Here is a 15,722-nt window from a genome sequence, read left to right as displayed (position 1 = left end):
GCTAAATGAGAATGCCTTATTTGCATCTTCTTGAGTGTGGCAAACACAATGAGTGGCTAGCTAGCTCTACGCATAATATGCTTAACTTTACAGCTACTGTAGGAACCCCTCTATATAAACAAGAGTTCTCTGCAAACTACAAAGTTTGTTTGTTCACCTTCTGAATCAATAGGTCACAAATATTTGTTCAGACAGTGTGAAGGAGAAAGACAGGCTATCTAGTGAATTTTTCTTAAAGGCAGAGAGTCACACTACCCAGAGGGGGAGAGAGCAAGCCACCTTGAGTGATTTACTTTATCAATTTTGGTGTGCCTGGTTCTGCCACTAGCCCCCCAAAAGTTGTTCTGTACAATCAATTGGAGATGGTACCAACCAAGGAGAAAACACAGGCAGTACCATGGTGAGCTGGAGGCTGAAGCACATTGCTTTACTTGAATTTTGGCCAAAAGCTTCAATCAAAATGTTGATTTTAAGAGGCCTTGTTGTTCATTAGGAAAATGTTTACAACATAGGCAGGTACATAAAAGGTGAGATTCTGTCATTCTCTAATACAGGTCCCACTTCCATATACATGGATTTAGGACCCACGGTTCTAATTAACTGCAGGTTCCAAACCCACAATGGAGGCCAAACCTGAGTTCCTGGATGTGACCAGAAATGTTTGCCAGTTGCATCTGGGAGCCTCTGCAGGCCTCAGAACACCTCCAGACAGTATCCAGAGAACATCCCTGGTCATGTCAAGTGGTCCTGAGTTGTGGATTTGTTTATCCTTGGGAGATCCAGGACTGAATTGCCATGGATACCAAGGTCCGACTGTAATTTTCATTCTTGTAGGAGCATTGCTTGAATAAAAGGAAATTTTATATCCAAGTATAATTTCTTTCCTCCATTGTTATGCTAATTTAGCATAACACAGCTCTGCAAACTATGTAACACCCACTGACAAAACTGCACAGATTTCTTTTGGTAACCAGTACAGCTGGTGCAGCCCATCTTGCAGAGATGGTACCCAAGGTTGATATGCTAAAGGTGCAGGAAAATGCTTCATGATGGAAGACACACCTTTGGAATTCTTTGCTACAACATAGTGGTGGTGGCCACTAACTCAAAAAGACTGAACAAATTCATGCAGCATATGAAGATGGTGGGGGAAGCAACAGGATGGCTATTCCTGTCATGCTCTGCATTTGAGCTTCTACAGGCAAGTGACTGGCAGCTGTTGCAGAAGGAATGCTGGCTTAGGTGAACCTTAGTTTGATCTGGCAGTGATTGCACTCTTACGTGAAACATTGTCCTTTTTAGCATATTAAATTATGCTGGCTGCAATTTTATGCTATGCACTGAACCAAGAGCACTGTCAAGATCATTATGCAGAACACATTTATGCAAAGTAAACAAGATGCCTGCAGAGTTAAGCACAGAATTTGGATTGGTTGAGTGCCCTGATTGTATAAATGGCTACCCCAGAATTTTATTGCATACCATGATGCTCTTGTACATGTTGCCATTGTTATCTTCAACACTGATGCGGATGATGCAGGTGTCTTCATTCTGTTGATTGTAAACAGGAGGTGAGACTGTTGAGGTAATGGAGGTGACAGAGATGGACCGTTTGTGGATTCTAGGATTGCTGGCCAGTGACAGAGGAGATGAGAGGGTGTTGGTGAAGGATGAAACCCCTGATGAAGATGTGTCCATGGAGTGAATGGAAGAACAAGAGGAGGAGGATTCTGAGAGCTATGGAATAAAACACAAATCAAGAAAATCAGTTAGAAATATGAAAGCAGACTATTAATTCAGTTTGGCAGCTGGAAGCCTCCTCACTACTTGTTGAGGGTCAGGAGTCCTATGAGGGACTGTGAAAAGACTTTGGTATATGTAGCCTGAGAAGAGTGGGAGGGGGGGGAGAGATACCTTATCTGACTTCAGGTATTTGAAGAGAAGAACCAACTCTGATTCTGAAGGCAGGATTAGAACCAAAGGGCGACATGAGGTACAATTTCCCAACTGTAAAAGCTGCCTTGCACCGAAACAGTCTGATTTAGGCAGCAGTGTGCCTCCCTTCACTGGAGGTTTTCAAGAAGCATCTGGATGGTCAGCTATTGGACATGCTATAACTATTGCCAGCACTGAACAGGGGTGTGGACAGGATGACCTCCAGGGTCCCTTCTAACACACATTCTAGTGCTATCCTGTCCTTTCTCCAAAGAGCTCCCTGGCTGGTGCATATTTGTTCTCTTCCCAACCCCCTCCCGTTTTTCTGCCCATCATTTGATTGAAAAGCACAAAAACAGGCATTGGAAAAGATGGTATCTGCATCACTCTAGCTTCTCCAGCCTTGCACTGGCTTTTATTTTGTGTTTTTTGCATCTGATTCAACACACTCAATGAAAACTCTTTCCTGCCATTCAAACGCTACCTTATGCATATTTAAACTATACTTTAAGGCCAAACTAGATGTTCACAATGTGTGTGATAGAGGGTGCAACTTGCTGCACCTTTTTCTTTTTGGCTGGGGTGGAGATTGGGACATTGCAGAATGGATTGAGAATGGGGCATGGGGGGTTTACTCTTCCTCTGCGTGCTGTTTCAAAGTGGAAAATCATCCCTACAAATTGACTAGTTGCTCTGAAGCAGTCATTTGAGGAAATCACTGCTTTAGGGGAGCAATGTTTCAGCTTGAAAACATAGTGTAGTGTGACTATGCAGAAGGTAAATGTGAGTATGTCTAAACGAGACAGGATAATGGAACTTTTACTCCTATAAGCAGTTACAATTGGTATTAAATATTCTCCTGAAGAAGGGCTGTACAGAATAGTAGCTCCAAATTCTCCAGATTTGGATAATCTTGAGTAGTAAATGCTTTTGCATACCTATTGTCTTCTTCTTGCATTTAGAAGAACTGGTCAGCAGATGGCAGAAGACACAAAGCTGTTCTACAAGCCCAGCAACAGAACATATTTTATGAAAGCTCTGCTTAGTTTTCAAGCTTCAGTGATCTTTTTCATCTGTGGCAGCATGATCTTTTGCACAGCTCTTTAGGAATTATGATTCCTTAATAATTATGCTTAATAATGCTGGAAATTCAGCTAATGCTTATAAAAATAGGTTTAGCCTTTCCCCAGTGCTTAAGTTTTTGTTGTTGTAAGAGGTGTGCACCCCTTAATGACCTTCTGGCCAGCGACAGGTCGCATATGTGACAGCCACTGCTGGTCAGGAGGTTGCACCCCGAAGCCTCCAAAGCTGAGGGGAGTTCCACTCCCCTTGCCTCCATAGGGAGCTCTACTCCCCTTGCCTCCAGAGGCAGCGCACATCTGCATGCTGAGTCTCGGAATTCCCAAATCATGCAAGAGATGCAACTTCTGGTTTCCCAGAGAAAAGCAGCGCAGACAAGCGCTGCCTCTGGGAGGCTCAGAAAAGCCTTCAGAGGTGAGGGGAGCAGAGCTTCCCCTCGCCTTTGGATGCTTTGCATAGCGTCAAGCCCCACTTGATAACAGGTCTGCATCCCCCTCGTTAAGTGGCGTACAACTGTACTGTTATGGCGCTTTCTGGAGTAAAACAGGTCACTGTCCCAAGAAGCTTATTACGCAAGAGTCAATACAGAGGAGAGGAGAAAGCAAGAGTAAACATAAAGAGCATATACAGGGGGCCCCTATATCTGCAGTTTCAATTAACCATGGATTGGGTCCACGGCCAACTGCACGCGCTCCCTCCAGAGGTGAGGGAAATTGGGCTCCCTTCATATGCAGAGGCCACATGCAACTGACTGTGGCCGCTGTGGGCCTCAAAATGGCCTAAAATGCGAAAAAGTGACTTCCGGTTTTACCGTAAAAACAAAACTGACATTTTTAATGCCTTATAAGGCTTGGGGGAGGGGAGGGGGCGTCCCCAGGTATCCATGTTTTCACTTAACCACGGGGACTTCTGGAATGGAACCCCTGCAGATACCAGGACATGCGTGTACTCTCTGGTTCAGCTAGGCAGTGCCTTTCCCTGACATCAATGCAGACATACCTTCTTCTGAGACTCATCTGGCATGTCTGTGGGGTTGATACAGACATCTTCAGACTCCGAATGGTTTGACTCGCATGATGATACACTGACAGAATCCATGCTTTCACCAGAACTCCCACTCGGAACAGATTTGGACTGCTCTTTGGTAGGGGTAGAATTAGCAATTAAGTCGGATCCCAGGAATAACCTGCCAAAAAATGGTAAGGGATACATGACAGGGAAGGCAGGGGCAGAAGAGACAATGCACACAACCCAACGGATAAGTTGTTCCTTTTTAAATAGCTCTTGCTGCAGTTTTGAAGTATAACTTTAAGCAGCAAACTCAGTTAACCAGCATATGTCATGAGCAAGCTCCTTAGGAAACCCCCCCCCCCTACGTACACTGAGACTGACCTAGGAGGCAGCCTGACCAGAGCACTAGGTCACATACCATACACAACCTTCCTTTTTTCAAAGGCAAGTTAGAGTCCCCTGAATGTCTAGCCTCCCTTGAGAACAATGGCCTAGACCAAAACCTTCCTGGATCCCTGCTAAGTTTAGCTTGCACCTAGGCATTGGTCCAGTTCACTCACCTGACTTTGAAAATGTGAACATAAATTTCAAAGCAGCCTATCAGAGCTTGGGGAACAGGAACTGGGCTTTCTAAACTGGCATATTAGACTAGAGCAGGGATGACAAACATAAGGCCTGTGGGCTGGATGCGGCCCCCAGAAGCAATTTATCTGACCCCCATTATAATTAAACCCTCTCCCAGTGTGATAATTGGGCTCTCTCATATCTTGAAATCATGAACAAGATTTGTATATTTTCTCTTCTGTCATTTGCAGCTAATGAGTTTCTATGTGAGAACAAAATGCTTATTTCTGGCCATCATCTGCTTAATGATGTCACTTCCGGCCCTCAGCAGGTGCCATGAATGTTATTTGGCCCCACTACATGAAACAGGTTTGACAGCCCTGGACTAGAGCTACCTAGCTGGATTGATGGAGCAAGAAGTAAGGTGTGCATTGTGCTTTGCAGGATGCCAGTTCAGCCAAGATAAAAGTCTTGATGCTGTCTAGTTAGGAAAGAGTCAGCTTCCAGGAAGATCTTTCCCTGCAGGATGCTGAATTGCAAGAGGGTTCTCAGTCTGGGCCGTTTTAGTTAGAATCTGTTTTTACTGTTTTAGAACTTTGCTTCTTGAGTTTTTTTTTCTTGTTCCATTTTAAGCCATTTCTACCCAATGTTGCATATATACAACAGGGGCCAAAAGTACACATCTATGGGCCAGGCAAAAATGGGTTAATCCCCAATAAATCTTTTCCTCTGATTGGATAAAAACCAACCTGTCTAATGCTTTAATGGAAAGAGCGACTAGCCTCTTGTCTCTGACATCTTGTTCAGCCTTGCACGCTACTTAGACAAGGCTTGAGTGAGCACATGATCTCACGGCAATGTGTGGGTGAGCAAGGGATAGAAGTGGAGAAGCACAGTGGTCTGTCAAGCCACTCTCTGTCTTTCTCTTTCCTCTGGTAACTCAGCATGAGGGCTGTTGGCTGGCAGATCTCCCAGCTGAGTGAAGGAATGGTAGTGTGACCCTGACTCCATGTTTCTGGTGTCAGCAAGCTCTTGGTTATAATGTGATTTTGACATGATCACAGGGTGGGGAGAAGCATCGGATTTCCCAAAGAGGAATGTGAACCTTCTCAGTGTTACCCTAGCAATTGCCACATTTGTTTTCTGCTTTGCTTTTGTGGAGTCTAGGGCCATTATTTGACCAAATTCTTCACCCCTCTTGTTATACTTACAGGCTCAGCCGTTTCACCATGCTCTTCCTAGGCTTTGGTGAGGTGGTTGTTGTGTCAATAGCTGCTTCAACTTCACATGAGAGGGCATAGCTGTAAAATAGAGGCCAGCTTGTGGTTTAGACTAACTCAAAGCAAAATTTGAGCTGCTACCTAGCAGCAGGTGCTTGACTTTGTTTAGATATTAGTTAAAAATTAACCAGCTATTTATTCAAAGATATTCAAGTAAGTGAGACAAATGTATTCATTACTTTTAAGAAATTCTTAACACACTGCATAATGGTATACAAAACACTCTCTCAATATAAGATTGGATCCTTTTTGGCTTAGTCTTCCATGAGGCCTGGTTTAAAAGTAAGCCAATGTGAGAGTATGACACACAACCCTGCAATCTACCCTCATCGCATCAACATAAGATAAGCATATTACCAGAGAAGAGTGGGAAAGATGATATCTCTTGAAGTTAAAGTGTAAATCAAGCCTCATATTCCGTGCATGCACATACCCATTAGTATCAGTTAATATTTGTGATATATTTGTAAATTCATCTACTATTCACTAGGCACTGTACATAGTTTGAGGGCTGCTGGCTCACAAGCAAAATCATGTTAAACAATGGGAGGAAAATTTTGCGCTATGGGTAGAGCAAAAAGATTAAAAGGAAGCCTAAACAATACATAGTTATACACTGTTACAAATGCCGACTGATTATCTTTGGTTAACTACTTTCTGGCTAATAGTTCAAAATGATCACATGATATTATTCAGTGGATAATTTTGGAGTTAACTAAAGCATGCAAATGTGTCCTGGTAGCCAAAGGGCACAATCCTAACTAGGTCTACTCAGAAGTAAGTTCTATTTTGTTCAATGGGGCTTAATTTCAGGAAAGTGTGGTCAGGATTGCAGCCTAAAATTCTGCCTTTGCACAGTACCATCCCTCATAGCTATAGAAGGGGGCCAAACACACACACAAATACCAAGCAGTTTAAACTTTAAATGGGCAGGAGGTCTGGTCTAGAGGGTAGAGCCTCCATTTGCCTGAAGATAACATCCGCAGGTTGCCAGTTCGAGGCCACCTTGACCTTGAAGCAGCTGACAAGCTGAGCCGAGCTATTCCATCTGCACTGAGCGTGGGAGGATGGAGGCCAGAATGTGAAACCAGATCAGAGTGAAACATCTGGGCTGTTGTGGCTCTTGAAAGATAGAACCTTCTTTCAATTGTAAAAATCCCTACGGGGATTTAATCAGCCTGCCTATGTAAACCGCCTTGAATAAAGTCTGAGGAGAAATCTGGCGACCAAGAAAGGCGGTATATAAATACCTGTATTATTATTATTATTATTATTATTATTATTATTATTATTAAACTGAGGGAGAGGACATGAAGACTGCAGCCTGGCAAAGGCTACACAAGTTGCTGTTTAGGCCCCTGAGGGAGAGAGAGCAGATTTGTTGCCTGCTACAGGCTTGCCTGTTTGCTTCCAACATGCCCTGCCTATCTGTCTGCAAATGAAATATTTGTTTTAAAGCCAGCATAAGGCTCCAGTGATCTCCCATCTAAAGGAAACTGGCAAAAGCAAAATCTGGCTTTCTGAAAAGCAGCTACCATGAATTGCACAGCAAAGTTTCACCTCACCTCTCTTCCTCGGTCAAGTGCCGCTGTTTCCTGAACCACTGGATGAACCTTCTGTCTGAAGTCATGCAATAGCTATTACAGGAAGATTGCAAGAGCTTAATCTGAGCGATTACTTCAAACTCCTGAGAAAGAAAATAACACAAATATAATCTGAATACAGAAACAAAGCCAGTCTTTTTCACTGACCACTAAAGCAGATGCAATTTTCAACCTTCTTCATCTCATGGCACACTGACAAGGTGTGAAACTGTTAAGGCACACCATCAGTTTTTGGACAACTGTCAAGGCACACTGTGCTGCCAGCAGGGGAGCTCACATCCCCCAATCGCCTTACTAATAAATGAAACCTCCCCCAAACGTCCACAGCACACCCGCGGACCATCTGTGGCACACCAATGTGCCATTGCACAATAGTTAAAAATCACTGCTGTACATATTTTCATGGACCTGTTCTGCACATGAAGACCATCCCTGTTTATACGATTTTTGGTTTACAGTCCAGGATGTGGCTGTGTGAGATGTTGTGCCTGAAGGGTAGTGTGTCCCCATGCCTTCAAGACACATACATTACATGCTCCCTTTTATAGTGTATTTGTTTTTTCTGTGCTGTTTCTACAAATTACTTTGAAAATAGGTACTAATGATCAGAAAATGAAAAAAACTAATGGGGAAAAAACAGGTGAAATGTTAGAGTTACTCATAGTTTGCAACTAAAACTTGAGGTGCTAAATCTCATAATGTGATGTAAGAATCACCTTTTTGACTAGATGCTCAATGCATTTTTTACTTTAAAACTTTATGCTGTATAACATTATTATTTATTCTATTTTATTGTGCCCCACATCATTTTTCTTATGGTTTAGGTACTTAGGGTGACTTTGGGTGAACTTGTAATGGCTTTGGAATGAGTTAGAATTTTTCCCATTTAAATGAATATTATAATTGTACTAGTCATCCTGATTTTCACTAGAAGGGCTCTTTTCAGTAATAAACCAGGAATGGATAACAAGGGAAGAGTGTGATTACATCCAAGTCTATTTTCAGCATCAGGACATGTCCCCCAGCCCAACATTTCAAAAAGCATTTGGTTAGGCCTAGATAACAGCAGTGAATGCTTCCTTACACTGAACCACCCTTTACAGGAATCATGCATAGATGGAGACTCTTCTCAGAGCGGCTAATCAGAGCAGATGGGAGTGGGGAGACAAACAAACAATGGCCCAAGTGGCATCCAAGGCTGCAATAGGAGGAGCTGCACTTCCCTGGCTGCAGGGAAGTGCCTCTTGAGGGCTGCCTTATAATTCAAGAAGAAAGGCTTTAGAATATCTAGTTGCGTCATCTTCCTCCTCCCTCTGAAGCCAAGACATTATATCCCCAGCATATGAGTTGTGGAATCATTAAAATACCAATGAGGGGTGGGGGGGGGGAGCTTACCCGCCGCCTCTTCTCAAAATTTATTAATCCTCCCTGTAAGAAACAGAGCAAAGGGACTAGTTTCAAAATCCACATATCAATACACTTGAAATTTAACAATGACATATTTTTAACAGAAATAGTAAAAGGGCTACATTCAAATGGATTATCAGGAAGCAGAGCCCACCCAAAGGGTAAATCTTTTCAAGGCCTTTGAAGACAAACACCAGGAAGGGGAAAAGTATAACACTGGCATACAATCAAATACTATGGGTTGGCCTTAAGCAACTAAATTCTCTACACTTGCAGCCCCTTGCCAAGAAGATGAACAAAATGCCATTTGGGCTTCTGGCCATTTATGAGGACAAGATCCACCATGTTAGGGGTCATACACGCTGCTGAAGCAATTCGCATGACTGCAGCAGCCCTCCTCTCAGGCTGCCACAGTGCTGCAAACTTTATGTCTGTAAACTGCAAATTGTAGGGCATACAGACCCTATGAGGAAGTGCTGCATCCACACATTAGTGGAATCTCTGGAATTACATATAACACCTTCCATGTATCCACCCTTGAATATGCCTATTTTATCTGTAAGTTCTCATATACGTTGAGCCTACTTTATCCACAGATTTTTGATCTGTTGATTTGGCTCAACACGGGGTCCTCTGGACACCCACTGAGTCACATTTGGCCCAACCTGAAGCCTCTGGAGACTCTTCTGAGGGCCATAGAGGCTGTGCATAACCACCACGGGCCTCAGAATGGCCTCTGGTGGTCCTAGAGGGGCACTTCCAGTTTTTGGCTGAAAACCGGATGTGCCCTTCTAGGACCTCCAGAGGCCATTCTGAGGCCCGTGGATGTTCAGCCAAAAACTGGAAGTGCCCTTCTAGGACTTCTGGAGGCTCCCCAAAACACTGGAAGTTGACTTCCAGTTTCGCCTTCCGACACTTTCAGGGGGCCTCAGAAAGGCCTCCAGAGGTCCTAGAAGGGCACTTTTGGTTCTCGGCTGTAAACCAAAGATAAAACCCACAGAGGACCTCCCACACATGACCTCTGAATTGCAGAGAAGCCACTCATGGCCTTCCCACAACTCAGAATACCTGGAGGAGACTTTTAACAGACATTTCGGTTTTTCACAAAAACTGGAAGTACCTGTTAAAAGGTTCTGGCAGGCATTTTGCAGGGAGGTCGCAAGAGGCCTCCCTGTGATTCAGAAGACCTCCCAGATGTGATCTCTAGTTGCATCCAGGTGGTCCTCTGTGAGTTGGACTGCGAATTTGATTATACCCGGTTTTTGGTATCTGGGGGGTTTCAGGAATGAAACCCCGGGGATGCTGAAGTCCGACCTGTACACTATAAATACAATTAACTTTTTAAAAAACATGTTCTATTTAGGTCATGCAATATATTTAAGGGTGCTCTTTTGAATAAATTACATTTCAAACAACATTTGTTAGCAATCTTATTTCCTATGGAAAATTCAATTTACTGTATCTCTGTTTCCAAGATTCCTATATTATTTTTGTTAATTACTATAGCAAGAATATTTTTCACATTTATATACTGCCTTCCTTCCAAGGAGCTCAGGATGGTGTACATAATTCTTTCCCTCCTTTTGTCCTCACAACTCCTCTGTGAGGTAGGTGAGGCTGAGAGAGAGGGACTGGTCCAAAGTCACCCAAGAAGCTTCATGGCTGAACAGGTGTTTGGACCTGGATTTCCAGGTCTAAGTCCAAATGCAGAACTTTTACACCATCCTGGCTCTTGAAGAATAGAAAAGGAAGCAATAAAGAAACCTACACAGCTATTAGGAATGCGGTTTTTCACATTCAATAAGTAGATCCACGAGTTTGCTGTACAAACCTACCTCAATATAGTCCTGAAGGGCCGTGTCAAGCATCATCAGGTCAGTCAGAAAAGTACCAAGGTAAGGAACAGTGCCCTGCATTACGCCCTGCACAAGATCAAAACTCAAACAGGTTAGCTGTTTTAGTACAGTGGCAACTGCTACCTATTCTGGGCCCAACACAAAGTTCTAAATGGCTCGGTTCAGCATCCCTTATGGCCTTCTCCTACCTGAACCCCTTTGCCCTTTCAGAGATGGCTACATAACACACATCTTTTCCCATTTATGTGCCTATTTTATGCCCTCTATTGCACAGGACTTCTGGTGGCACACATGTATACAGCTGTATGTGCATAGTGGGGGGGGAGGAACTGAGTGACATGGTCCTAGAGATGACTCAGAGCTCCCTCTCTGTGGTGCTCCTGGCAGCAGTGACATGGAGTGAGCAAGCAGGCAAAAAAATGAGACATCACATAAACAGTTGCTTCCCCAAACTCACCACTGGAGGTAGCTCATTTCCCATTACTGCATATAATTGTAGGCCTTGAACAGGGAGAAGAACAGTTTCTGATCTGGCCTTTGATTCCATAATAGCCTGACTATCTCATGGAGAAAGTTAAAGGACAAAGACTCACCATATCTTTCTGCAACTGAAGACGTCTCTGAGTTCTCTTCTGGTTCTCTTTCACACTGCTGTCTAAATTGGCAAATTTTGATGTTCCTTCCTGTGGTGTGAATAAAAGGACAAATAAAATGCCACTGGAGAAGCTGGCAAGCATTTCTTATATCAACAGTAGACTATATACCATTCCCTTAAGTCCTGAAAACATGTGGTTCATGTTATCCCCCCCCCCCTTTTTTTAAAGCTTCTGTATTTCCTGGAATTGTGAAGAATGATTGTTCCAAAATGCCACAAGAAAAGTTTGCTTGCAAAATATTTCTGGCCCAGCTGAAGAGTACTGTCAATCTGAATGAAACACATCTGGACTTCTAGACAATTAATGGACTGTCCCCCCTTGAACTTCTCTAACCTATTTCAAAATTTGTGTGATTGATAGGCATTTCACCCTCCATTATGTAACAGTCTGGTGTGTGTTCTTTCTGATACATGTGCACTGGGATATGATGACTAATTTCTTTGGTTTGCTGACTAACAAAAGGAGACACACAGGAAACCAAAATGCTTGTTTTTACATTCCATTCACTCAGGCCTTGGAGGCTATTTTTCCAATAACTTTATGAATGGAAGCCATATTTCACAACACGTTTCAATCTTCTAGCAAAGAATAATTAACCTACTGCCATTATTTCCTAGGTTGCTTTTATCCACAATTGCAGGAGTCAGCAATCTGACTTAGCTTTTCACAAGCACTCCCTGAAAACAGTGGTTTAAAGGTGGGTATCTAATATCTTCAGCAATTCATTTAGCTTCTCTGCAATCTTTCATACCTCTTCTGGAAGCTTTCATAGCTTCTCTGACTCCTTTCATACCTCTGTCACCAGTTCTGACTGCCTCTTTTGGCTGTCCCTACTGTATTCAAAGAAATGGCTTTGGGATTTTTTTCCCAATCCCTTGATGAATTTGTTCCACTCACTCTTATCCCTGCTTGTCTTAGCAAAGTGCATTTGTTTTGCCTGAGGCTGTGCCTTTTTCTTCCTCATCTGGGCAAGACTTCTTGATTTCCATCACTTCATTTACATTGCAATTTAACCATGCTAGCATCCTTTTTGACAGCTTCATATCCTTTCCAGTCTATGGTGCACATTTTACTTGACCCTCTAATATAGTATTAAATAATTCTCTTGACTTTCTCCTTCACCTTCCTTTTAAGTAAGTAGTCCCCTCGGCAATTTTCCATTCACAAATACTTTAATTTCACAGTACTGGGGTCACTGTATCCAAGACTTTACAGCTCCAGATCCCGATCACTACTCAGTAGTGATGTACAGGTTTTTGTCTTCCTCTTGTCCACTGTATGATAAACTGTTCTAAGATCATTGATACACTATCTAGAAATGTTGTGTCTGTTTCTTATATGAGTGTCTGTACATCTTCAGCTAGTCAGTGAGATGGTAACTGATATCACATTATGGGTTTATTTGGGCACCTCCCTGATTTCTTTCTTCATCTCAAGATAATCTATTAGGGTCCACACTGCACTGAGTGCAGTACTATTAAGGCTCCAACACATTTATGCTTCTGTGATATAGCCATTGCTTCTCACCCTCATTAGCAGTTCCCGGCTTGTTAAATAGTTGTCATGATCTGAGAAAATTTCTGACAGTTCTTCAAACATCAACATTCTGTCTCTGCAAAGAGAAAAAGCAGACATGTGATCAGATCTGCAGTTTCTTAAAAAGTTTATCACCAATGCTGGTGGATGCTGAGTTGGCGATAGTAGTTTAACCTTATTTCGCTGCACTGAAGCAGCTACATGCAGACTCCAATCACAATCTCCTAATGTCATGTCCTTAAATTAGTACCAGATGACCATCAGGACAGTTGCGTGCCTACCATAGGGTGAGATGGGGCAAAAGCCCTAGGCACCGGCCGCTAGGAACCTGCGGAAACCTCTCTGAGGCTCCCAAGGGGGGTGGACGGAGACTGTGCTTCCAGTTTGCTGGAAGCACAGTTTATAGCACTGGAGAACCTCACAGAGGTTTTTCCGGTGTGGGCTGCAGTCGTGTGAAGCTCCATGAGCCTCTGGTGAGTAGGGGGGGCGGATATCTGTGTGGGGGTGGGGGTGATAGCCCACAGGGGGCCGCCATCGCGGAGCTTTGCCCGGGGCATGGGGCTGCGGAGGTCCATGGCTCTATCAGGAGGGGCTTCAGTTGTATGCAGCTATCCAACTCTGTGTAAAGGAGGGAACTGTAGGGAGACCCAGCACACCAACCAAGGTGGCTTTCATAGTACAGGGCAGATCATAAGAACTTCAGGGGACAGGCTTAATCACGGGTTAAAGCTATTAGGAGACTTGCTCTTGTTGGTTACAGAACACATTTGCCTTCTCACCCTTCTGCTTCACTTCACTGCCAATGGTACATACCTTCTTGCCCAGATATCTTGCCCAGAATATCTTCTTGCCCAGATATTCCCAAGATACCAGTTTCAGAGAGGGTCACTCAATAGAGCAGGAAAATTAACAACAGCAAATGAGGTAGCTTTCAAATCAAATGAGTTGAGGAAAATAATCAGCATGTCTTACTTTGCGACACATGCCCAAGTCTTCTTTAGCCGATAGAGGGAGTTGGATTGTAGTGCTGAAACAATGGCCCTCAAGGAGGAAAAGTTCTTTAAGATCCTACATTCCTGCAAAGGGAGTGATTAAAAAACAGAAGACATTTAAATATCAATATTACAAACCAACAAACCAACTGGTCATTTCCTGTTCCAGGGCTATCACAGCTGTTATAAATTCCTACTGCTAAAAACCACCTGAACAAATACTGAACTTTAAAAAATGTCCATACAACCCTTCCCAGGCTCTGAAAATATTTTATATAGATTTTGGCATTTTATTCTTGTTTTTTTCACTTTAAACTTCGTGTGTGGGGGGGGAGGTGAAGCTGTTGATTCAGTTTTATAGATTCCAGCTTCCTAGTTCAAATGCTAGCAAAGGTGGACCTAAAAGGGAATTAAAAATCACCTACACAAAAACATGTGGACGTGATGATTTCACCCTTGGAAGCATTCACATTATACACAGAACTTCTTCTTCATTATACACAGAATGCTTCATAAAGTCCTAAACATGGAAAGGAGTGGAATTGTCAGCTATCTAAAAGGCAACGCTAGTGGACAAATGCAAGCATGGTGCATTTTCTTTGGACCCAGAAATAAATCCCATCCTCATCACCCTTGGAAAGAAGGTAGGATACAAATGTAATTAACAAAAACAGCATCCAAAGCTACTCTCAAGCAGAGGTATCTATTGCTCAGTTTTACTGGATGAGTATTAAAAAAAATTAGATTAAGAATCATGGTACTTGCATATCCTGTAATGGAGAATGGCCATCCTCCCCTCCTTTTTGGAAGACCAGGAAAATAAAATGGAACAAAATGGGTATTTACATGTGCAATATTGATCCACTTTTCTATGATCTTGGCTCGCTGCTGCATTTTCAGTTCCTTGCCATTCAAGATAGTTCTGACAACACATTTGGTCACTGCATTGAACTGCGCAATGGTGGCTCTGATGGTAGGGGCCAAGTGTTTGTTTTCTTTCTTATCCCGCCGAGACCAAATGCAGCCCAAACAGTGATGTGGCACCACTTTCTTAAATAGTTTCTAGAGCAACACAAAAATCGTCTGTCATGAAGGGAGCCACATTTTCCAGACATCTTGACAACCAAGGCACATCACACTCACACTCCAAAAAGTTTATTTGTAGAGTATACAAGGTTAGAATGAGATATACTCCTTGCTTCTGTTCTGCACAGTTCTTTGATTTAGATATAACATCTAATTAGAAACAGGAAGCCCTGAAGAATGACTCAACTAAGGATGCAACAGGCAGCCTCTCCTGAGAGTGAGCAATTTTGTTCTCATTTTTGGGAGTGATTGATTGATCTAAATACACAAAGGGCAGAGAAATAGCAGAATTATCTGCCCCTGGCAGACACCGGTTAGGAGGATGCAAGGGCAGAGTAGTGGATCTTGGAGAAATGCAGTGGGCAATCTCTATTGAGGGAGGCTATTTGCCCCTTGCATGCCATATTGCTTTTTTGGACAGGCATAGCTCAGTTCTATCCTCTCCCCCTCCCCCACCCCCGCTGGTGCGGCCACACCAAAAAAGCACTGCTGTACCCAGCAGGGAGAGCGGAGGGAGGGCTCTCAGCACTGATTGGGCTGTTAGTTGGTTTTCTCAGTCATTTTTTGCCTGATTTATTCCATTTCAGGAAAAGAGCTTACATTTTCCCAGCATACTACAAACTGAAGCTGAAATCCAAGCTGTGTCCTTTCAAATATCTGATATTCTCAGTTAAATAATAATGCAACAACTAGAATCCTACTGATCACTTTTTAG

At 43.1% G+C, this 15,722-nt stretch overlaps 1 protein-coding gene across 1 annotated transcript in view; it reads right to left on the bottom strand.

Annotated features, from left to right (window-relative positions):
* Positions 1–15,722, bottom strand: part of RGL1 (ral guanine nucleotide dissociation stimulator like 1) — a 107,474-nt gene that overhangs the window by 5,722 nt on the left and 86,030 nt on the right. The window contains exons 7-16 of the mRNA XM_066623539.1: positions 14,768–14,983; positions 13,902–14,005; positions 12,921–13,005; positions 11,331–11,420; positions 10,717–10,803; positions 8,870–8,902; positions 7,436–7,557; positions 5,802–5,891; positions 4,015–4,201; positions 1,483–1,737 (exon numbers count right to left, since the gene is read on the bottom strand). Of these exons, the coding sequence (XP_066479636.1) occupies positions 1,483–1,737; positions 4,015–4,201; positions 5,802–5,891; positions 7,436–7,557; positions 8,870–8,902; positions 10,717–10,803; positions 11,331–11,420; positions 12,921–13,005; positions 13,902–14,005; positions 14,768–14,983 (1,269 nt within the window). The remainder of the gene's footprint in view (positions 1–1,482; positions 1,738–4,014; positions 4,202–5,801; positions 5,892–7,435; positions 7,558–8,869; positions 8,903–10,716; positions 10,804–11,330; positions 11,421–12,920; positions 13,006–13,901; positions 14,006–14,767; positions 14,984–15,722) is intronic.

This window comes from Tiliqua scincoides, chromosome 4 (genome assembly GCF_035046505.1).
Source record: "Tiliqua scincoides isolate rTilSci1 chromosome 4, rTilSci1.hap2, whole genome shotgun sequence".
Classification (NCBI taxonomy): domain Eukaryota; kingdom Metazoa; phylum Chordata; class Lepidosauria; order Squamata; family Scincidae; genus Tiliqua; species Tiliqua scincoides.
The sequence above is the reverse complement of the archived record's forward strand: the minus strand, read 5'-3'. Positions and strand labels throughout refer to the sequence as shown.